General features: G+C 41.5%; 1 protein-coding gene across 1 annotated transcript in view; it reads left to right on the top strand.

The window, feature by feature from the left end:
• The window catches only part of LOC136866095 (uncharacterized), a 629,091-nt gene that overhangs the window by 349,444 nt on the left and 254,698 nt on the right, over positions 1-24,949 (top strand). Inside the window, exon 2 of the mRNA XM_068226418.1 lies at positions 20,908-21,109. Coding sequence (XP_068082519.1) covers positions 20,922-21,109 — 188 coding nt within the window. The 5' untranslated portion in view covers positions 20,908-20,921. The remainder of the gene's footprint in view (positions 1-20,907; positions 21,110-24,949) is intronic.

Raw genomic sequence — 24,949 nt, forward strand, 5'->3', positions numbered from 1 at the left:
AAGTGTCTGACGTGTATATATGTATTTATGTATGCACACTAATAACCAAAACGTAACTGGGCACCTGTACACAATGTTTGTTCAGTAGTTTTCACCACGTAAGAACCTCACAGTAGCCACTCTAACCGACATGCTCTTGACGAGTGTGTCCAGGACATCCACTAGGATTTTTCGCCATACCTCTTGCAACCATTCCGACAGTTGTACAATGAATCTTAGCCGCTCCTCCCTAGGCCTCACCCGGCGGTCCAATTCGTCCAAAATATGTTCTAATGGACTGAGGTCGGGGCGGCCACTCGAATTGGCGAACTTTGTTGTCGGCGTATCACTGCACAGTAGCCCCTCAACACGGCATCTAGCACTGTCATCCTGGAAGTAACATGGGTCCATTCAACGCCATGATATTGGGAGAATTTCATTATCCAGAATGTTACAATATGGTTCTGTAGTCATGCTGCCACGGACATAAAAGTAGCAGTTGCACGCCGAAGTACGAGAAACAGCCTCACACTATCGTTCCACCATCACCATCACCACCACCGAATTTCCTGATTGGCTCTATACACTAGGCAGAAGCTGGCTCCCGCGTAGATACCACCCCTATACACGTCCATCGGACCGAAATAATGTTAATCTCGACTCATCACTGCACAGAACCGATTTCCAAAGCTCCTGTGCCTAACTGCGACGGTCCAAACTCCACCTGAGTCGCCAAGCTTTGTAATCATTCGTGATAAGGGGCTTATGTGCCACTACTCTTCCGAAATATCCGAGTTGGTGGGCCTCCGTTCGCAATGTTCCAATGGAAACAGACGGGCCTACTCATCCTGCTGCATGAAACTCCTGTCGGATATTAGCCATCAGTTGTGCCCCATTTTTGTTAATTTCAAGGTTCTGCGATTTTTGTCGGTCAACATTTTAGGTCGCCAAGAAAATGGACCTTTAGCACAATGCCCATCCACCAGCGCTTACGCAGGACGAATGCTACTGCTGATTTGGACCTGTTCAACTTCACTGCAATCGCCCTGCTAGACAGCCCACTGAGGTGGCAGCCCACATTTAAGCCCTTGTCGAAGTCCGATAGCTCTGTACCTCGAGCCATCTCCTTGTCATCTGGTTCTCAAACGTTCATATGCCGGCTACACAAGTCAACTGACGTACTAAATTACCAACCGTCATGGGTGCCCAGATGTATGCATGCATGTTTGTTTGTTTGTTTGTTTGTTTGTTTGTTTGTTTGTTTGTTTGTTGAGTCCTTAGTCCGAAGGCATATTGGATCCACAACAGATCGACCCTGAGTCCCACATATAGCCTAGGAGTCACTGACGAAGCGTACTACGGAAATGAGCGACGTAGTTTCTCGTTGTTTTCCTCACTGAACAAGAATGTGCAAATACGCATCAGTCTGTCAAGCCCATAATCTAATCAACTGAATGAGCGGCACATTCATGACATTCATCGTAGGAACTGGCTACATAAGCAATGGTATTACCATCATCGCTCACACCTTGTCACTTTCACATTGTCAAAGCCAAAGATGAGACTGACACAGGTCAGAGAAAGTTAAAAAATTGCTCTAGACCATACCAGAAGAAACAATGCACTATAACTAACTGGAAACGGACTGCCTGAAGGACACTGATCGGGACAAAGATACCTAGTAAACAAATATGTACACAACAATAAGCACACTGGATGAATGATTCATGACTGTAGCAGGGAGATGACCCACTCCAGTCTTCGAAGCAACATTTTCAGGAGCATCAAGTACACCGTCACATTCATCTACATTCTCCCACACGTGCATAATCATGTTACTGAATACTGGAGCACCGAACTGATTACGAATAAACGCATCTAGACTGATGATAGCATTTTAGCTTTGGAGTTCGATACCAACGTTCTTGAGCATAACGTGCTCAGAAAAGCATTTGGCAAATTAGTTTTCACTGACGAGAGAGATGCATTGGAAGCCTGAACCAGCAAAGCTGCACATAGTGGAACTGTTTAGTTGATGAAGTGAAATCAGCGCCATTCAAAACTGAAAGTGACAGCGTGCAGAAGAGTGAGAAGGCGGTAATTTTACTCACTGCTGGTGAACGATTGCGGGAAGTTTCAGAACTACTATATTGTTTCAAGCTACTAGATTTATACACCTGACTCGTTCCAACTATAGCAGTGAACTTTAACATCATCTCTGTTGGTTCAGGAATCAGTCGAAGAGTGCTTAAATCGCCACTGTCTGAAGTTCATCCACCAGCGACTGTCCAAGTGATAAAATGCCTATGTGAAGCCTTCAGTTCACTGTTTTCATGAGGCAAGAAAGAGGACATGGTTACAGATCTCTCTGATCTTGGAACATCAACCAAAGGCACGCAGTTCGGTGTGGTTCAAAAACATGACGTCTCAAATGAACATGATGCTGTAAAATACTCAAGGTTTTACAGGCTGTTCAGTCGGCCCCACGGTCTACGTGCAGCGAGCCTGCCTCTTACCCGGAGGGTCGGGATTCAATTTCAAGCCAGTTCAGGGATTCTTACCTAGCTCTAAGGGCTGGTTCGAGTTCCAATCGGCCTACGTGAGAACAACTAATGAGCTATCTCACGGTGAGAGAGCGGTCCCAGTCCAGAAAGATTCGTCACATGGGCCTAGTGTCGCATCGTAATCTGCAGGCCTCAGGCTGAGCAGAGGTCAGTTAAGGCTCATCACGGTTGTAGCGACATGGGGTGTCTTTTCCAGTTGAGCACATAAATTGATAAGTAGTCTGAGTAGGACTTCCATGTCCGTCATCAGCAAACAATAGAATCCAGCAGGTACAAAACACGCAGGCCTACGAGGAGCCACTCAGTAACCTTCCAGAGCATCATGGATGTACATTTCCTGGTACAGACAATAAAACAAAACTGACGCCTATGATACTGATACTATGTCCCAGGTATTGAATATCAATACAGTTACCCAGAACTTTCGTAACACAGGTTGTGTAAGCGCATAATGATTAAATTTTGAGCGATAATCTACTTATGTCAGATTATTTCATTGACTAATCAATTTCACGGCGTGCTCACTGTTGAAAAATGTCACGGTTCACAGCGACTATCAGTTTTCTACATGATATGAATAAAAATTATCATGTTACATGTTAAATAATGCAGAATGCGCTAAATAGCGTGCATAGTAATTAACTGAGCCCACACGCCTACTCATACAACATTCGATAGCAGAGCTTCACAAAACTACGTTAATGCCATGAGTTCTGTGTGGATTGGCACACTCATCACCAGCTAATTACGAGACACCCGACTGTGTGTATACATCAACAGTTAGAGCACATCTGAGAGCATTTCAAATGCATATTTTCCGTGCAGGAAAACAGCAAAAGTGAAAGAGAAAACGAAGAACTAAAGCGGGATTGGGCACCTTTTTAAATACTGTGCAATCCTGCACGCAACCGAAATATTTTGCAGAGTTCTGGTACCGCTGGAGCAGTTTCAACCAACGGTAACGGTATTCGTTAGAGACTGATAAAGATGTAGCTGTGACTTTATGGAGCGTATTTAGGCTAAAAAAGTTTGATATACTTTTAGAAATCATAAATCTAACCAGCAAACTACAATAATGCGGTGAAAAATTCCGTTAATTTTACAGGCTACGTAAGCTACAGATATCTTCGCGTAACTCAAAACTAACAATTTAATAAATAATCGCCAGCAAGTATTACGCTTAACACTGTGTTGCACTAATTATCACAGACATTCACATAACAATCGCAGTAAATCAATGACAAAAATGTAGTGCATTCCTGAAAAATGTGTTGGCCTTTGCTTACCTGTGTTCTTATGCGTACAGTATGGTGTTATTTGGTACACAGATATTTTAGTAGTCGATGTAGAAAGTGCAACCAAACAAACAAAACACGTTTCCAGCTAACTGAATAGGCCTACGGTACACCTTCCCTATGCAACTTCTTGTAAAATTGTGTCGAAGTTGATCTTCAGTCGTATATGAAATCTCGTGATCACACATTAGGGCTTAGATTAATATAGTCATATCATAAGGCGTCCGGTATGTGGGTAGCTACGGGAGTGGTAAAGATGGTAAAATCCATTCTGAACTGGTGCACAAGGGTGGACCATATCGTCGCAGGAAAAGTTGCAAATTTACCCCAGATCACAGGAATTCCCTACACTAAGATAAGGTCACCTGTATGGTGCCCCTTCCTTTGATTTGGCAGTGCCAATTTCATACCAAAAAAGAAATATGTGGTAAGGATATATTTTCCCTTGCAGCTGCTAATTAATTAAATGTTTAATCAAGACTCTTACAAAAACAAATCGAGAAATCGTTTTCAAGACAAGCAATTCTTCATTTCCCTCAGAAGGGTCGATTTCTTTAACGCCTCAAAAATGTTTAGCATCCTTTCGCTGCTGAGTCAACGTATATGGTCTACAAGCTGCCGCAATGTATGGCCCACCAACCGCCATTTTCTTATTCTTATTTCCAGTTCTATAGGCTTCCGGTTGGTCCTTTTTCATAGCGTAGCACTGGAGATGGCGAGGATTTTTATAACCTAAAATTTACCAAAATATGCACAATAACATAAAAAATATGACCAGCCTAACAGTAGGCCTATTTGTATTTGAGGTAAAATTCCAGTTGCAAAATCAATTAACAAGTCAGTTTATGACAACGAACCATTTATTTATGAATAAAATGCACAAGAGACTTTTAATTTGATGTTGTAGTGTGCTTCTTATTTTATTAAAATTGTCAGTACATAGTTAACGCACGCTGCGACCACATGCTTCTGTATCTTCAGTTTACGAGCCCTGGGTTGCAATATACAACGAATACCTTGTGCAAATTTTCAAATAAACTTAAATTTTCAAATAGCTTACATTTTCAGCCGACAAAGCCCTGTACTTTGAAAAACTTTGTTCTACTTCAGCTGACACAATAGGAGCACATTTGAAATGGACAATATGATTTGAATCTAAAATGATTAAGCGAAAACTCTTCTCCAAACAAAATCATTGAAATGGAACACAATGTGTGGTACCCTTCGTTTTTTTCTAACACCTTTTCCATTTTCTTTGATACTTATTGCCCCACTTTACCACAAACAATATTAAATTTGTGTTGCTGGGTATTCAGCCCATAGGCTGGTTTGATCGTCTGCAGCTCCGCCAACAGCTGTCATAAATAGCCTACGCGTCACTAAAAAGGCGTACTAGGGAAATGAGGAGTGAGGTAGTTTCCCGTTTCTTTCCTCACCGAGCCAGCCGTTGCTATTACATATCAGTATGAAAAGCCCACTGAAATGCATGCATCAACCGACCCTATGAGCGATATTTATTCACAGTTATTTTCACTAGTTCTATCTGCTTCACTTCTGATTGCTCCAAAGCAGTTATAGTAGCAGGAAGAAAACCAAAATTTTATTTGATGTATGAACGTTGACCTGAAATGTCAGAATTAGACAATTCCTGGCCTAGTCCAATTGTAGCGGCTTCACTGCCATCAAATGAACTTCACAATGTTGAAGTTCTGGCAGTAATAGTTGCAGGATTCAATCCAGGATCCCCATCTTGTCAAAATGGGAGAAGACGGCAAGGGAATGTTTAGAGCTAGCAACTTAAATGATGCAACACGTGAAGGGGCTTTCATCAAGACCTTGACACACCCAATCAATTTATCAACCTCACTCAATATTGACTACGAATCTCTTCTGCAACTCTGTGTAAGGCGTGAGCGAAACAAGTCACAGGCACCGTTTTACTATATAATGCGTTTAGTGATTTGGCAGCTTTCACCATATAAGGCGCAGCATCGTTACAAAGAACAGTACATTGTCATGCTGAACGCCTTTGGTCGATATGGCACGCACAGATCTGTCAAACAGTTTACTAAAGGCAGAAAAATTGACGTTTGCTAAATGTTCACAGTTTATTAGAAACGTTTCCTCACAATGACATTCGCAATATATCTTCCCATAGAGTCTGCAGTTTCATCAATTGATACCCATATTTTCCTATTTGCAACACGTTGCCTGATTTCTTGCATAGTTTTTTTCGTAGCTTCGGCTGATGTAGTCCTTTTTTACAGTGGAAGGATCGGGAAGAGATTTTCTGGTGTATTTTTCTAAGAATTCACGAAATTTTGGATGATTCAGCTTATTTAAGGGAAAAAATGAAATGAAATGGAGTAGGCTTTTAATGCCGGGAATGTCCGAGGACAACTTCGGCTCGCCAAATGCAGGTCTTTCGATTTGACACCCGTAGGCTACTTGCGCGTCATGATGAGGATGAAATGATGATGAAAACGACACATATACCCAGTCCCCGTGCCAGTGAAATTAACCAATTAAGGTTAATATTCCCGACCCAGCCAGGAATTGAACCCGGAACCCCTGTGGCCAAAGGCCAGCACGCTAACCATTTAGCCAGGGAGCCGGACTATTTAAGGGGATGTCGGCACAAAGAAAGGCTGCACAAAGTTTTTCCACAAAATGGTGAATAAGATTGGCGAGATTCTCCTAGGAGCATTTGCTGCAGTGTCTTTCCATTTTCGATTCGTTGTACTCCACGTACTCCATGCATTCAACGATACGAGGCGCCACTGGTTGTCACCTACTGTTCTCTATTAACCTTGGTTGTCACTACTGTGACGTCACCAAGAAACATTACTGGTAGCAGCTTCCAGAAGTCGCATGTAAATACAGTATTTCACATTACAATAACACAACGAAGGGATATTTTAGAATTTATGAAAGTAATCCATTCTGGTCCAGAAACAGATATTCCGTAGAAGGAACAGTGTAGCAGAAACTTAGCGCTGCAACATAAGAAGTATTTTAAAAATGAGTAAGCGATAGTTCAGACCTAATTCAACAGATTAGGAACTACAAACACTAGAACATATTAATTTTCTACTTACGTTAACCAAGGTGATGTTGATGAGATGCATGGACTCTGTACAATTGGAAATATTTATCCTACTGTGAATTTCAGATGGATTTTCTGCTTATAACACAAACTCTATTCGTGTCTTCGAAGATGAATATATACGGCATTCCGCGATATAAATCGCTACACGCTTTGGAACACTGGTATCAAACGAGCCATTTGATTTTCACTCCGTTCACCTTAAGTCAGGACTGTCTGGCTCCTTGGCTGAATGTTCAGCGTAGTGTTCTTCGGTTCAGAGAGCCCCGGGTTCGATTTCTGGCCGGGTAAGAGATTTTAACCTTCACTGGTCCCCTAGGCTCGAGGCCTGAGTGTTTGTACTGTCTCTAACATCCCTGAAACTCATACACCACACACAAAACTATCCTCCACAATAACACGCAGTTTCCAGTACAGGCAGATGCCGCCGGGGGTCTGCCTTCAAAGGGCTGCACCAGGCAAGAAACAGCCATAGGAACATTTAAAAAAATTCACTAATATCACTAGTATTACTTGATTTGAGAAGTGGAAACGATCCTAAGGAAAACAGCACGATTCGGTCTGGGTGATTTCTGACAAACGAGTAGTGTTCAGTTGCAAACTCTGGGCTGGGAAGTCTTGGGAGTAAGGAAATGAGCTGCTCGACTAAGCGGTATGTTCCGAGCTGTCAGTGGAGAGATGGCGTAGAAAGACATTAATAGTCGAATATGCTTCAATGGAGTTAAAAGTAGAGACGAACATGATACGAAGGTAAAGTTATAATGCAATAGGACACATTGGGGAAAATACTCGTTCATAGGAAGATGAATTGGTATTGGAATAATTGACCACAGTAGCTCAAGAAAAGTCTAGGTAGACCTTCACTGGTCCCCTAGGCTCGAGGCCTTAGTGTTTGTACTGTCTCTAACATACCTGAAACTCATACACCACACACAAAACTATACTCCACAATAACACGCAGGTGAACTATCCGCAAGTGTCTTGGAGAGGTGCGGTTTCCAACTGATGAGCCCAAGTTGCATTGGGAAGAGACACTGGTACTCTTACGATTGAGCTACCAGAATTTATTTAACTGATAGAGAATTTGCCACCTGGGCAACTGCCCTCAATGCAGAGGAGTGGCGATTTACTGACTGAATGACAGTAGTCTCATCATTCGATATCTATCAAGAGCTGCAGTTCGTATGTTCGTTGACGCCAGTGAGACGAGATACGCATATGTTTTCTCGAATTTCGCACAAAAGGAGAGGTGCTTGACTTGAGCTTGAAATATATAAACAGCAAAGAGAATAATTATCGTAGTCAAAAATTACTTTGCTGACAAATGTCACATTCTCTCTTTTCGTTTATAGACTGCCTCTGCTCTTTAAGATTTTTTTTACGACCAACCAACACAAGCGAAGTAGGATTGTGGGTGAATATCAAGAAAGAAACCTTTAAAGCACCATAAGCATATTTCCTAATCATTTCCGTCAACTTCAGCAAAAATCAGTTCGAATTTGCTGATCGTTTCAGCTAAGTGATTGGAAGGGGCAAGGAAACCTCGTGACACCATGTGTATCCATCCCATATCTAGGTTAACCTGCGTGGATATTAAAAATATTATCCGCATCCGCAAATGGTTAATCGCATCCGCGAATGGTTATCCGCGAATATTGAAAATATTTAACTACAGTATATTACACCCACGGTATTGGAACGGATAGATCTGTTAACATAATACAATAGGCCTGATACCTGGCACCAGAGGCACCAGACCCCCATCCCCCCCCCCCCCCTCCTCTCAATCAAAGTTTGAGGGATTTTCTCTTGCGACAAGTACCGACGTATTGAACTTTGTTCCTTCCTCTCATTAACTGCGGGCAGAAGTCAGTTAGGCTACGGTCAGATTTACGGCTTTATGGTCTCAAGGCTCTTTATATATCACCATTCTCCCATACCACTGGGAAGGGTCGCGTAAACACAAGCAAAAATAAGAGTTATCTTGAGCGAAAATTAATAAACTTCATTATTTAGAAATTATCAGCAAAATTACCTGCACTGCCATACAGTGTGCATCCGCCAAGACACTAACATCGCAGGGATCCGCGGATATCCCCATCCGTGCAGGGCTCTAGTTATCAGGTGGTGCGAACAACTTATTGTAAGTGTGTCCAAGAATCTGTCAAATTACCGACAACGAATTGCGATAAAACTCGGAACGTATTTAAATCGTTCCACACTATTGTTGGGAGATAAGAAGAATGTTAGGATGAGAAATGTGGCGGCAAGCACGAACTTTCTGTTCTACCCAGATCGATCGACTCTTAACTGCTACTCGAAAACAGTGACTCGCACTCTGAAGTGTTCTGTGTATCGCCTGATCAGACATGTGAACACTCCGATGAATTATGGACGAACCTGTCTGATTTTTTCTCTAAAGTGATTCATAGGGCGTCTCACCTAAGGGTCATGTTGTGCCTTTTCTCCGGTGTTTTGAAAGACATTTTCAACTACGTTTTTGTAATTATTATTAATTTATTATTATTACTTATATTAACTCTAATGAGTGTTTTTAATGTGTAGATAGAGTCACCCCAAAGGAAAATTACTCATCCTGTACATCAGGCGACATCCAGTATCAAGGAAAAACATAGTTTAGGCTCTCACTGCAAACTAAATATTGTTTAATGTGTAATTTTATGTGCCCAGTGGGCACAGAAGCCTCAAATAATCTAATAGGATATTCCATTCAAGAATATTTATACGATACTCCATTCAAAAATACTTATTGACGGTGACAGGGCAGTTTCCCTGGTTGCACTGCCTCGTAGTGCATCGTGCTGTGTCAACACTGCTGTTATACAACACCCTCACTCAGTCGCTCATTCTCCTCCCCCCCCCCCCCCCCACACACACCCTGATCGGGTCAAAGGGCGATCTGTGCCGTGCGTATAGAACTGGTCCAGTTTTACGTCTGAATGACTTCCCCGACGCCAGCTCTAAGTGCAGGGTCTGTGGTGGATGGGGGTGTGGTATGTATTTGGACAAACACAAAAACACCCCAACCCCGAGCTAGAGGATTTAAACAATCAACTTGTCAATTTAGCGTATGACTCGGCCTGGAATCGAACCCGAGAATCATTATGCTGACTATTCTGCTAAGAAGCCGGATATAATGTTTTCAATAGATTTATTCTTTATTTTGTTTAAATGTAGGGATAATCGGAGCGAGAGACCTCATTCCGAAACTTTTTGTACACTTCTGTAAGCAGTTCGGACTTCCCAGAACCTTCATCACCACCAAAGCAATTAATGAACTGAAAGGTTCTATCTCCAATTTACGAACCACGCATATGGACCTCTCGATCCTATCTTTCTTTGATTGTTCAATTTCTATAAAGAATAAGTTCATGCCTAATCAAAATTTGTAAGCTGTCTTTGTCTTTGTGGCAGCCTGTATATAATGTAGAAATAAATTAAAATAAATAAAAAATAGAGTGTGTATGTACCTGTTCTTATTAGAGGTTTTCTATTTATTGTTTTATTTATTTTTTACGTCGCACCGACACATATGTCTTATGGCAACGACGGGACAGGAAAAGTCTAGAAGTGGGAAAGAGCGACCGTGGACTTAATTAAGGTAAAGATCGGGCCAGGTAGGAAGACATCTGGGAGCGCATGCGCACTTTGGACTATCTCGCGTAGCGTATCCCCTCCTAACAGAGCTCCTGCTACAAGGACAGTTCAGTGCATAAGTTAACACTCAGCTGCCGCGCTCTCCTTTCTAATTTCCCGTTGAGTAGTAACTGTGGTTAGTGGTAGTGTACGTTAGGCCTATCTGTAACAGTATGGAAGGCGTTAAAAGTAGCCTGCATCGTATGGTGCTAAAGAGTCAGACTCGTGCAGCAATCTTGAACATTATAGAGTATAGACTTTATGGAAAGGGAGGCAATGGAAGAAAAGTTCGTGACAGATTGTACAAAAAGTGCAGGAAAGAGTAGCAGCAGTTATTGGAGTGTCAGAAAGTTCTTTGGTACGGATTAAGAGCGAAAAACGAAAGAATTAGGAAAACCTATGGATAGTCTGTTTGAAACACCAAACAAAAACCGAATGCGCACAAAGAATATTACTGGATTGGACGACTTTGACGAAGGTGCCGTACGTCTTATTGTTGGCAATTTTTATTTAGATGAAAAATGTTTACCTACAGTTTCAAAAATTCGTGCAAAGTTAGGTAAAGACTTAAAGTTCATAGGATCCAATACTAGTGTCAAGCGAATTCTTCGATCATGAGGATATCATCAGAAAAAGCTAACACTAACAAGCGCATCCTAATGGAAAAACATGACGTTAAATACAAAAGGTTTGTTTATTAAAAAAATACCCAGTATCGGGTGGAGGGTAGTTGTACATGCTGGCGGTGAAATGGGTTTCATCGAGAACTGTCTGCTAATCTGGAAGTCTGGCAGCAAGAGTGGCGACTACCATGATGACATGAATAGTGACTTTTTTAAAAAGAGAATGAAAGATATGAAAGATAACTTCCACCTCGCAGTGTTCTCGTAATTGACTACTCGCCATATCACAACAAGGAAGTAGATCGTACTCCAACCTCCAGCTCACGTAAAGTGACGATGATCTCCTGGCTAGTGAATAGGAACATTCCACACCGTGAGACGATATACCAACACGAGCTTTACGAGCTTATCAAACTGCACAAGCCGGCACACAAAACCTACGTCCTAGATGAACAGTACGGACACTCGGTAATTCGACTGCCCCCATATCACCCTGAATTAAACAGTAATGAAATAATGTGGGCAAAAGTGAAGAACTGGGTAGCTTCTCACAACGTCACCTTCCCTATTGACGACGTAGAGAAACTCACTAGACAGAAATTCGCGTCAATATCCGCCGAAGACTGGAACATAAGCGATGGGGAACATTTTGAAGACGTTATGGAGTCTGTTACTGTGTATCACAATAGTTGCTCATCAGAGTGCAGCACCTTTCAGGTAGCACGTGCCTCCACCAATGTGTTCCCGGGGCGCTGGGGTTGACTTCCGGTGAGAGCGTCTCAGATACTTGTAAGACAACATGGTGTGATACACGCGTGATTCGAGTAATGCTAAGATGCCTCACGAACATCAAGCTCCATAGCTATGTGGAGTTTCATTTTATCATGTAATTCTATTGTTAAGTGTTTCAGTGTACATACTCAATGTTAATAAACCAACATGAATCATATTTTATGCATTATAAAGATCCGAGTGATTATTTGTGCCAGCGCAACTAAATGCAAACCGTTATACAGTCCACTCAGTAACTTGTACCAGACCACAAAACATTTTGGTCATCACCGGACCCGGATCTTTAATAATCGTGCGTAATTTGTGAAAATGCGAAGTAAATCTACGACAGTTACTCGCGCTTCCTTCATCGTGTGCATACTAGTGCTTACATCACACCACGTGGCGCGGAAGACGCGGTAAAAGCTTAGCACAAGGCTGCGTGTATTTTGTTACTGAAATCACATCAAATTACTGCAAGTGGTCTAAAACTGGCATGGTTCACGAGAACATTCGTGTCTGAAAGCTTCAATTCGACTACCCAACACGACAACGCAGTGTGTGGAGTCCAGGGTTCATCTTATCAGCACGACTACAAGACGAAGGATGCAGGGAAAATAAGTATTATACAGGTCAGATTTTCCTTTTCTTATTTATTATCCTTTCCATTCCGAGATGGATGAGCAGCAACTACAAAAGTTAATAAAGCAAAGAACCAGTATTAAGGCGCGAATAACAAGAATAAGCACATTCGTGGACTCATTCAACAGTGAACACAACTTGCATGAAATCAGAGTGCGCTATGATACATTAAGTGATTTAGACACTAAATATGACGCCATTCAGTCACAGCTAGAGGTGGAAGATGTAGCCACTGACCAGACTAAGGATAGGGAGAATATGGAAACTGTCATATATAGCTTGAAGGCTAGGATGCAAGAACTATTATTCCCATCGCAAGCTCACAGTGCAAGTAGTCCCAGTTCAGCTCACAGTGCCTTACATGATAGCTCAAATTTGAGGTTACCTGCAATCAAGTTGCCGACATTCAGTGGGAACTACGAAGACTGGTTATCTTTTTCAGATAACTTCAAGGCCATAGTTCATAATAATGCAAGTTTGGGAACAATTGAAAAGTTTCATTATTTGTTAGGAGCACTGCAAGGCCAAGCCAAGGCATTAATTCAAAACTTACCTACTACTGAAACCAATTACAGTGTTGCATGGGACTTGCTCTGCAGTAGATTTCAGAATAAAAGGTTAATTGCATCAACACACATTAGAGAGATTTTGAATATTAAGCCTATAGAAAGAGAATCAGCTTTTGAACTTAGGCAATTCATAAACACATTTTCCAGTAATTTGCAAGCCTTGAAAGCCCTTCAGTTAGACAATCCATTGGAACATACTATCTTAGCACAGCATGCAGTAGACCAGTTAGATCATGAAACAAGGAGAGGTTGGGAATTTGAGTTAGATTCTATGGAAAATCCAACACTTCAGCACCTTTTTAAACATTTAGAGCATAAATGTCAAGCATTAGAAAGCATACAATCCAGCTCCAGTCAAGGTCAATCAGGACCTGCTGTTTCTAAGACTCACATGTCTAAGGGGAAACCTCATAGCTTCACACATATGACTCGCACTGAAGGTCAATGCCCTTGTTGTAATCACAAGCATAAATTGTTTGCATGTGAAATATTTCAGAAACTAGGCACTAATGAAAGGATACAGTGTGTACGTGATAATAAATTATGTTTTAATTGCCTGAAACCAGATCATGCAGTTAAGGAGTGCACTTCTAGTCATTGTCGCAAGTGTAATAAATCTCATAATACATTGTTGCACATAGACACTAACACCTCCCGTGGTAGCAACAGTACAAGTAGAGATATTACTCATCCTAGATCTAATGATGTAGTCATTGCCAGCGTGCACACAGCAAGAAAAGTACCCAGGCCAAGTCATAATGATACACCACATGTATTATTGTCAACTGTTGTTGTTAACATTAGAGACCACAATGGAAAATCTCACAAGGTACGAGGGCTGCTAGACAGTGGCAGTCAAACCCATTTAATATCTGAAGACATCGTCAACAGACTTCAGTTAAGAACCAAGAGAAATAACACAATTGTGCTAGGGATTAATCAGGCCTCTTCGTCAATTACACACAGCGTCGACGTTGAGATACATTCCATTGCAACCTCGTTCAAGGCTAATATTAACTGTTTAGTAGTTCCAGTCATAACAGGACAGATGCCCACAATGCCACTGGATTACAAGTCTTGGAACATTCCTGATAACATTACATTAGCAGATCCTAAATTTTACCACCCGGCTACCATTGATATAATTATTGGGGCGGAACTATTTCATGACATTTTGATAATGGAAAGAAAGACTCGCACAGGTGATTTTCCTGTACTTCAAAACACTGAATTAGGTTGGATAGTTTCTGGCAAGGTTCAACACCATACTGTAAATGACAACCCTGTGACATCATGTTTCATAAGAAGTGAGGAAAACCTCGATCATCAGCTACGTCAGTTTTGGGAAATCGAAGAATTGAACACACAACCCAGAACAGTGGAAGAACAACAATGCGAGCGACATTTTAAGGACAACACAACAAGAGACAGTGGGGGGAGGTTCAGAGTCAGGCTACCTCTAAAGGAGAATCATCAAGAGTTGGGAAAGTCATACGACCAAGCAGTCCGGAGATTCCACCAACTAGAGTACAAACTTAACAAGCATCCTGATTTACACAAATGTTATGTACAGTTCATGACCGAATATGAGGAACTAGGTCACATGAAACAAGCACAAATCACTAACGATGAGGACACACTTCAGTTCTATCTGCCACATCATGCAGTATTCAAAGAAGACAGCTCCACCACCGCAACTAGAGTTGTATTTGATGGATCGGCAAAATCCAGCACAGGTGTTTCACTCAATGATATCTTACTGGTAGGACCAACTGTACAACAGGATCTGTACTCAATTGTCCTGCGATTTAGAACACACAACATTGTATTCACAGCAGACATTACAAAGATGTATAGACAAATCAGAATTCACAGAGATGACACAAAATTACAGCGAATATTATGGAGAAAATCCCCAGAAGAGCCACTGAAAACCTACGAGCTATTAACGGTGACATATGGCACTGCCTCAGCGCCATATTTAGCAACACAGTGTCTGAATCAGCTTGCTGAAGACGAAGCACACATTTATCCACAGGCATCTAAGATTTTGCAGAGGGATTTTTATGTAGATGATGCATTGTGTGGAGCATCAAGCATCACAGAAGCATTGCAGCTACAGTAAGAACTAATAGCATTATTGAGCAAGGGAGGTTTTCCCATCAGAAAATGGTGTGCTAATCATCCTGCCATTCTCGAAGGCGTTCCACCCACAGACAGGGAAATGAATTTACCATTTCACTTTGATAATGATAGCACTGTGAAGGCTTTAGGATTGTCATGGCACCCAACATCAGACACCTTTTTAATTGCCAACAAGGTTAAACACATCTCACAAGAAGAGGAAGTAACCAAACGCACAGCAACCTCAGTTGTAGCTTCTATATTTGACCCATTAGGATTGATCAGCCCATTAGTGATACTATACAAGATATTTTTGCAGGACTTATGGTTACATCAACTTCACTGGGATGATCCACTGCCAGATCCCTTAGCATCAGACTGGGCAAAATTACAAAGGCAGCTAGCACACATTGACAATATACAAGTAAAACGCCATGTATTAATTGAGGGTGACTTAGCAAATATTCAAGTTCATGGATTTTCAGACGCTTCCGAGCGAGCTTATGGCGCATGCATCTACCTTCGGTCAGTGAATCAGGAGGGTGAAATATCAGTCAAACTGTTATGCTCTAAATCACGCGTAGCTCCGGTTAAACGAGTCACTCTTCCTCGTTTAGAACTTCTCGGTGCAGCATTATTAGCTCAGTTGGTACACAAAACCATGCCAGTCTTAAACTTGGCCATTAATGAAACACACTTGTGGACAGACTTCACTATCGTACTGTCATGGTTAGCATCACCAGCATCACGTTGGAAGACCTTTGTAGCAAATAGGGTAGCTCACATTCAACAGTCAACGAACACTAGTGACTGGCATCATGTACCATCACAAGATAATCCAGCGGACTTAATTTCTCGAGGCGTCAGACCAGCAGATCTGCAAAACTCAACCATTTGGTGGTCAGGACCCGCCTGGTTGTCCACTTCTGAATTAAATTGGCCGCAGAACAACAATGTTGAGGATTCGCTCGCCATAGCAGAGCAGCGACAATCATCCACACTATTAGTAGTGACACAAGCTGGAACTATTATTGAGAACTTCTCATCATTAATAAGACTGCAACGAACAATAGCTTATTGTTACAGATTTTTGCATAACACTAAGCATGCCAGGGACAAGAAAACTGGACCTTTAAATGTTGAAGAATTGGAACATTCATTAGAAGTCTGCATTCGTATTGCACAAAATGCAGCCTTCTCAGAAGAGATCGGAGACCTGAAAAACGGAGGCGTAGTCTCTAAGAAGAGCCAGATAAGGAACCTATGTCCCTTCTTACACAACAATATTCTAAGGGTCGGAGGTAGACTGAAGAATGCATCGATTCCGTTTTCATCCAAACATCCAATACTGTTGCCATCAAAACATTATCTTACAGAGCTGATCATAAGACATGAACATCTTCAACAGTCCCACGCAGGACCTGGATTGTTATTGGCTTGTCTTCGGGAAAGATATTGGATCCTGAATGGTAGAAATGTGATAAGACATCAGATACACAAATGCATAAGATGTCACAGATTAAGAGCAGTAACTGCGCAGCAAATCATGGCCGACCTACCCAAGCATCGTGTGCAACCAACTCGACCATTCAGCACTTGTGGAATTGATTATGGTGGCCCTATTCTTTTACGCCCCATCAACAAAAGGAGCAAGGTGCGAATAAGGGCATATATAGCATTATTCGTCTGTTTTTCTACTAAGGCAATTCACCTTGAGGTAGTAAGTAGCCTCACTAGCGAAGCATTTTTAGCTGCCCTGCGGCGATTCATAGCGAGAAGGGGGAAACCTGTTGACATATACAGCGATAATGCGACAACATTTATCGGAGCTGACAAGCAACTGCAAGATCTTCATCAGCTCATGTCATCAAACCAATTCCAGGAGGAAGTTACAAACAGCATGAGTAATAAAGGCATTAACTGGCATTTCATACCTCCACGAACCCCGCATTTCGGTGGAATCTGGGAAGTAGGCATTAAATCGGTAAAGTATCATTTGCGCAGAGTTGTAGGTAATGCAGCTCTTACATATGAAGAAATGTGTACTGTGCTCACACAAATTGAAAGTTGCTTAAATTCAAGACCGCTCACATCTCTGTCCTCTGATCCCACAGATCCTAAGGCTTTAACACCAGGACATTTTTTGATCGGAACCAATCTATCCTCAATCCCTGAACCCAGTCTGACACTTGTTCCCAGCAATCGATTAACATATTGGAAACGTCTTCAGCAGATAGTGCAGCATTTCTGGTCCAGATGGTACAAGGAGTACCTTACTCAGTTGCAGCAGAGGCCCAAGTGGGTCAGTCAGCAACCCAACCTTAAGGTTGGAACTGTGGTCGCAGTCAAGGACGACAACTTGCCACCCCTGCAGTGGAAGCTTGCAGTGGTCCAAGAACTTCATCCTGGGAAAGATGGACTTGTCAGAGTAGCGACTGTAAAAATGACAAATGGTCAATTCAAGCGACCCATTGTGAAACTCAGTCCTTTACCTATTGAATGAACTACCTGCATAACTGTCAGTGACAGTCTTTATTTGAGTGTTTTGTGTTTATTTTTTTGTGTTTTCTTGTGACAGTATTTCAGTGTGTAAAAACTTGTAGTGTTTCTCTTTGTCTTGATTGTGAACAATCAACAGGGGGGAGAATGTTACTGTGTATCACAATAGTTGCTCATCAGAGTGCAGCACCTTTCAGGTAGCACGTGCCTCCAGCAATGTGTTCCCGGGGCGCTGGGGTTGACTTCCGGTGAGAGCGTCTCAGATACTTGTAAGACAACATGGTGTGATACACGCGTGATTCGAGTAATGCTAAGATGCCTCACGAACATCAAGCTCCATAGCTATGTGGAGTTTCATTTTATCATGTAATTCTATTGTTAAGTGTTTCAGTGTACATACTCAATGTTAATAAACCAACATGAATCATATTTTATGCATTATAAAGATCCGAGTGATTATTTGTGCCAGCGCAACTAAATGTAAACCGTTATACAGTCCACTCAGTAACTTGTACCAGACCACAAAACAGAGTCCTTTGCGATCCAGCTGGGAGCCGACGACACGTCATCCGGTGAGGACGACAGAAGTGATGACGGAGGACTCAGCGAAATTGAAGAGATGTAGTGGACATAATAAAACAAGAATGTGCTCATTTTGTGAATAATTATAGTGTCATTATTTTATTACTTATTATTTGTAGTGCCATTTAAGTTATCTTCGTGTACATACGTTGTTACTCAGCATATGTAGACCCTTTATGGTGTTTCCTTTTATGTTTCTGTACCTGAGAACAATTATATAATTATATATGTCATATCGTTGAGTCACATTCATAGTCTAACACTGCTTTCTCGCCTTAAAGCAAAAGTACTTATATTATTATTATTATTATTTCTTAGTCTTCTTACCCTCCAGGGTCGATTTTTCCCTCGGACTCAGCGAGGGATCCCACCTCTACCGTCTCAAGGGTAGTGTCCTGGAGCGTGAGACATTAGGTCGGGGGATACAATTGGGGAGAATGACCAGTACCTCGCCCAGGCGGCCTCACCTGCTATGCTGAACAGGGGCCTTGGTGGGGGATTGGAAGATTGGAAGGGATAGACAATGAAGAGGGAAGGAAGCAGCCGTGGCCTTAAGTTAGGTACCATCCCGGCATTTGCCTGGAGGAGAAGTGGGAAACCATGAAAAACCACTTCCAGGATGGCTGAGGTGGGAATCGAACCCACCTCTACTCAGTTGACCTCTAGAGGCTGAGTGGACCCCGTTCCAGCCCTCGTACCACTTTTCAAATTTCGTGGCCGAGCCGGGAATCGAACCCGAGCCTCCGGGGGTGGCAGCTAATCACGCTAACCACTACACCACAGAGGCGGACATTCTTCTTCTTCTTCTTCTTCTTCTTCTTCTTATTATTATTTCGTTTCACCCTCTTTGGGGTATGTTGAATCAATTCTTTCTCTCTGTGTTGTTCTTTTCTTAGTGCCCGGTATTTCTTCATTCTTTCTGATCTTCGTTTCTTCTCGTCTTCCGAGACAAATAGATTTGGCTTTTAATGTAGATTTGTTTTGGAACGTTATGTTTTCTTCTTTAGTTATTACTTTAGCTGTTCGACCGAATAGTGAATTTTCTGTAGTTTTTAATTCTACCATGTCTTTTTCAGTTTCTATAAAACAGTTCGGTTTTGTTTTGGGGTACGGAAGAAGTCAAGATTTGTTCGGTTAATTATAGAGTTCATTCTGAGGAGAAGATGACCATAAAAGTTTATCCTCCTTCTTCGCATAGTTTCTGAGGGTTTTTCAATTTTCTTGAAGCTTATTATTCTTCTTCTTCTTATTATTATTATTATTAATATTATTATTATTATTATTATCGAGTTGTTTTACATGACGTGGCTCAGGTTATGAAGCCTGGTGTTATAGCAAACCATATTCTACACTGTACATCTACAGCGTCGTAAAGTTAATTTTACATCAAATTATAATTTACAAATAAGGACTACGCAAATTGATACATGGAAACGACTTTGACAGCTACTGTAATAAGAGGTTAAATTATGTTCTAACTCCTTCAATCTATCTGTCATCTGTAACACTTCTAAATGCATTCATTTCGGCTAGGTATGTCTGTAATTTACAGCCGGAAGGGAATTCCACTAACTGAAAATCTGCGGAGTGTTACATGTCAGTATTACAAATATTTCGGGTCAACTGTACGTCGCCACAACACTGAGCGAGAAGGGGAAGTCAGCGTTCTCGCTCCCACGGCTCTGCTTTCTCACTCGCACACTTCCCCTCACCGGATGTCTTCCTAGCTGGCCCGATCTCTATAGCACCAGCATTTGCCTGGTGTGAACATGGGAAACACGGAAAACAATCTTCAGGGCTGCCGACAGTGGGGTTCGAACCCACTATCTCACCAAACAAGTCTATGGACTGACGACTAAACAACAACATGCAATTTAATAAACTTTTATTCATAGCGCGTACACTATTTCATCTACAATTCTGTATACAACGTAGAATTCCGTACCGAAGTACGGCTATAGTGTATATGAAGTCTCCTTCTTGTGGTTAGTATTCTGTATAAAGCTGTAAGGCCTCTCGCTATTATCGCAATATCAACAGTTATGTATATATAATTAGCTGTTCACGCAATATAGATGATTCAATAGATCTCTTTCACAAATTACCACATCTAGTAGCAACTGGGTAACAAAAATAAATCGTATAATATTCGAAGATCGCGTGACATCTCAAAAGTCTATTATGATATAAACAAATCACATTATCTTGCAAGTAACACAAGCCAAAATTCTGAGACCGTTAGTGGGATATTGTTCTTCGAAAACCAATTACGATATCAATATTTCGTATTGTCCTGTTTATAACGTGGAAGGCGTCAACAGAAAACGACAATTTGCACCTCCCAAAAGACCGAGAAATATAACATTATGGCTGTATTAAGATTAACAAATAGTTATAAACGTAATTCCATTAGCAGTGCTGCTAATGCTTGGAAACGAGTTTAGTTTACACGAATGTTAAATTTAAAAATAAATGCCAAAATTCTGTCTTTTTCAGGGTCCGCGGTCGCGATGATCGGAGCGAATCTTCGCTTCGGGAGCGGCGCCACTTCAAACGCGACGGCCAACGCCAGTCGCGTGTTCCAATGTCATCCAGGGGGAGTCACAGAAGCGACGGTCATCTTCAGCCTGGGGGCGCTGGGCATGGCGGCCAACCTCACACTGATGGGCCTCATTCTCACCAAGCGCCAGCTCAGAAGGTAGGACGCACACGATCTAGAGTAGAACCACTTACAAAATTAATTCCAATGTAAGCATAAGGCGTCTTAGTCTTATTCTTCCCCTATATGTAGGTCCAATGCATTAACTTAAAAAACAGAACAGCGCGAAATGAAATACAGCTATCCTAAAGTTTTCTCAACAAATCCATACTGTATACAGTTTGGAGAATATATTAATAATTACGAGCTAATAATACACAAACCTGGCTGTTGCTATTTCTTCATGGATGCAATATTTTAGCATGTGTCTTAAGGCACAGGTCAGAGTAAAATGTAGCTTCCACCGAAGTCTCAGTCTTATTTATGATTGTGAAGGTATAGAATAGGCCTACCTAGTGAGATCACTCACCGAGTTCAAGCGCGCTCCCGCAGAGCAGCGCCAGTGGAGCTTAACACCAACGCGACACGGTCAGCTAATTTAATGGAAGTTAGATTGATACGCAAATAATCAAATACAACACATGAATAATACTGTCAGAGAGTTATAATATTCTCAGTCCCCACGAAGAAATATCTTCGAACATTAATAAGAGAACGCACGAAATAAAATAAAACATCACGAAAAGCGAAAGCAATATTGTGCGTTACATACTTTAAGAATACTTTTAAAACAGAGCGCATTAAACATACACCAGATTGTGAATAACACCGACACATTTCTCAAATAAATTAAATGAAGTAAATTACTCACTAAAACTAGTTTGAGGCCACTTTCGATAGTTTACAAGTAGACTTAGCAGACTGTCGAGCTTGCAGATCTCTGCGGCTTTCTCTCGCTCTGAAGAAGTAGTAGACCAGTTTTGGAATAATGTCCAAAGTCTGTTCAATACAACAGACATCTCCTGATGGCACAACTGAAATCACCTCAATCGAGTCAAGACACTCGTAAAAAATATCACCCCACATTAAACTGGATCTCTTCTCCTAGGTTAACCTCATCGAATATAACTATCCTGTACCGTTTATTCTCGTTCATTTCATTCTTAAAATAATCTCAAATAGCATTTATGCAATGAGAATTTACACCATAGGTACATTTAAGTACTTTGCAGAGTTTCCTAGAAAGGCTTTGTGAGGGAGGAGGTAACAAATTACGCCGCATACATTGCTTATACGCTTTAGGTGATTTCATTGTAAGTAATAAACTTTCTAAAAGAAAATCACTACTGTACCTCATACCATTGGGAGATTTTACTTGTCATTTCTTTAACATAGTGTCTATAATAACTTTCTGCTTATTATTAAGAAATTTACAATCTTTAAATTGAAAGTCTGTGTTCTTAATCTGCCCCTGTAGGGAATTGATACTGGCTTTGGCTGAGGAAAGACTGCATTCAGCTCGCATTAAATTACAAGTTGCATTCTTTAGTCGCCTTTTCAGAGACAATATTGACTTTTCGGCATCGGTAAGAGAACTAGACTGACCCTGAATTTGACTACAACTAGGCTGACCTTGAACTTGAATTTCACCGCATACTGTTGTCATCACAGCTTCACTCACTTCGTGATTCTTGTTCCTTATCCCCCTTATACTGTCCTCATTCCTTTTCCTTTCGCCTTTCGCGATTTTACCTCAGTGGATAGGTATTTCGGTAAGTTTGGAAATATATGAGACATCGCTTCTGGTTTTAATTTCCACCACACACGAGAAAGTTCAACGTTTTCACCATTCACACGAAACAGTCGCCTTTATAATTAAATCTGCCGAAAAATGCAGGTCACATATTCCGCTTTTGGCCGACAGTTGCTTATCTTTCCGCGGAATAACTCTAGCCCACTTCGCAAACAGATTATTTCCCTTTCGCGGTGTAAAATATCGTCTACCATCACGTTTCCTTCCGTAACCCGATTTACAACCAGAAACGAAACAGTACGACATTTTCTCAAAATAATAGAAAACTAATTGATTGCACACACAAAGCACAGCGCAGATACTAACACGGACTTTTAGAAAATATTAAAACAAACAAATAGGCATTAAAATTATCACCACGTCTTCACGCACGCTCGCTATTCCTTCGCCGACAATTGGGCGCACGTGTTGTTACAGCTGATTCGTTGAGACTGCAGCGCCACGCTCCGGCAGGGCCACCAACTACAATATTAAGAGAGCGGAGGGATCACACTTGGTATTCGCATGGGGGTGGTACTGAGCAATGGCATTCGGAGCACGACTGGACTGTCTGGATGTTACGAAAGTTGCCACTTATAGGGCTGGACGTGCTGCAATAGCACTTTCTGGCTTAGTCAGGAAAGCAATGGCAAAACTACCTCACGCCTCATTATGCCTTGTACATTACATTAAGGCACCGCCATTGGTTCTATAACTATATAATTGTCGGTGGTGGACCGTATAAGGATCCAACCAACCTCTGGGCTGAAGACTCAACACACAATATGAGAACATCATATCAGGAATCGTGTTAATTCAAATATTGGAATATAAGTTCGATTAACGAAATGAAAATAAAATAACACTGATATAATAACAGTTGGGTTCATTCTCTTTGCCTCGTCTAAGCATATGTGAACCATACACAGCAGATACCGAAGCTCAAAGCACTTACAAATTGCATATTAAATGTTCAAAGCCTACTAAGTGCTGAAATGATGTTCACTTACTGAAGAATACTTCATATTAAAATAATGAGGTTTAGTGCTACAAAATAAAATGCCTACGATTCTTTTAAAAAGTTCAATAGCGTGAATAAAGTGATACTCGATAAATAAACAAATAGAACTGAACAAAACAGGAATAAGCCACGTGTCACAACTATGATAAGTAATACATTTTTGAATGGCTTGTAGGAGTTTTCTTGAAAGACAATTGTATGAATTAAAAGGTTCCCCTAGTTCATTATTTAGTTTCTCTTGAGGGAAAGTAATTAGAAGGCGAAGGTGTTCACTTCGTTTGTAAACAAATGGTATTAGTTTACATGCCCTCTTTTTGTATGAGATAATTTGACTGAATAAGATTCAAGCATACCAGTGCATGGACTCGGATGCGTCTTCTCCAGTTACTGACCCATCTGACAATCTTACAAGAGAAGGGTCCGATAAGTTGTCGTGTACATTACATTCGTAAGATGTGCATTCCGCAACAAAAAACGAAGCATACACGTATCACAAATTGTGTAGCTGCTATAGACAGTAACGACTGGGCTCTCGTAGTTAAGAACAAAGGTAAAATGTAATGAGATCCATGACTGAGTAGAAAGGGTATGGTAATTGCCAATAAAACATAGTACAGTCTGTAGATTAAATAAATGTAAAAGTAAGCAAGGTTGTAAACTGTTGATATTGCGATCATAGCGAGAGGCCTTACAGCTTTATACGGAATATTAACCACAAGAAGGAGACTTCATATACACTGACTGAGCAAATGTCATGGGATAGCGGAGCACTGATGCGCAGGTGTGTTGTCTGCGCACCACACACCACCACGCCAGTCACCAGGGATGGACAATGGAACAATGGCGTAACGTGATATGGTCGGATGAATCACGATTTCAACTGCACCATGCGGATGGGAGGTACCGTGTATGGTGCAGACCACATGAAGCGATGGATCTCGCCTGCCTCGAAGGTGTGGTCCAGGGCGCTGGTGTCTCTATTATGGCCTGGGGAACGCAGGCTCCGTGCCATGGACCCTGCACCCACAAACATACCAGCATTGGCGGCCGCTCTGCAAACGATTTGGTGTCAGCTGCGTCCAGAGGACTACCAGGGACTTGTCGACTTACTTCCACGGCGTCTCACTGCAGTTCGCAGGGCCAGAGGAGGCCCCACACGCTATTAGGTGACTATCCCATGACATTT

Source organism: Anabrus simplex, chromosome 1 (assembly GCF_040414725.1).
Source record: "Anabrus simplex isolate iqAnaSimp1 chromosome 1, ASM4041472v1, whole genome shotgun sequence".
Lineage (NCBI taxonomy): Eukaryota > Metazoa > Arthropoda > Insecta > Orthoptera > Tettigoniidae > Anabrus > Anabrus simplex.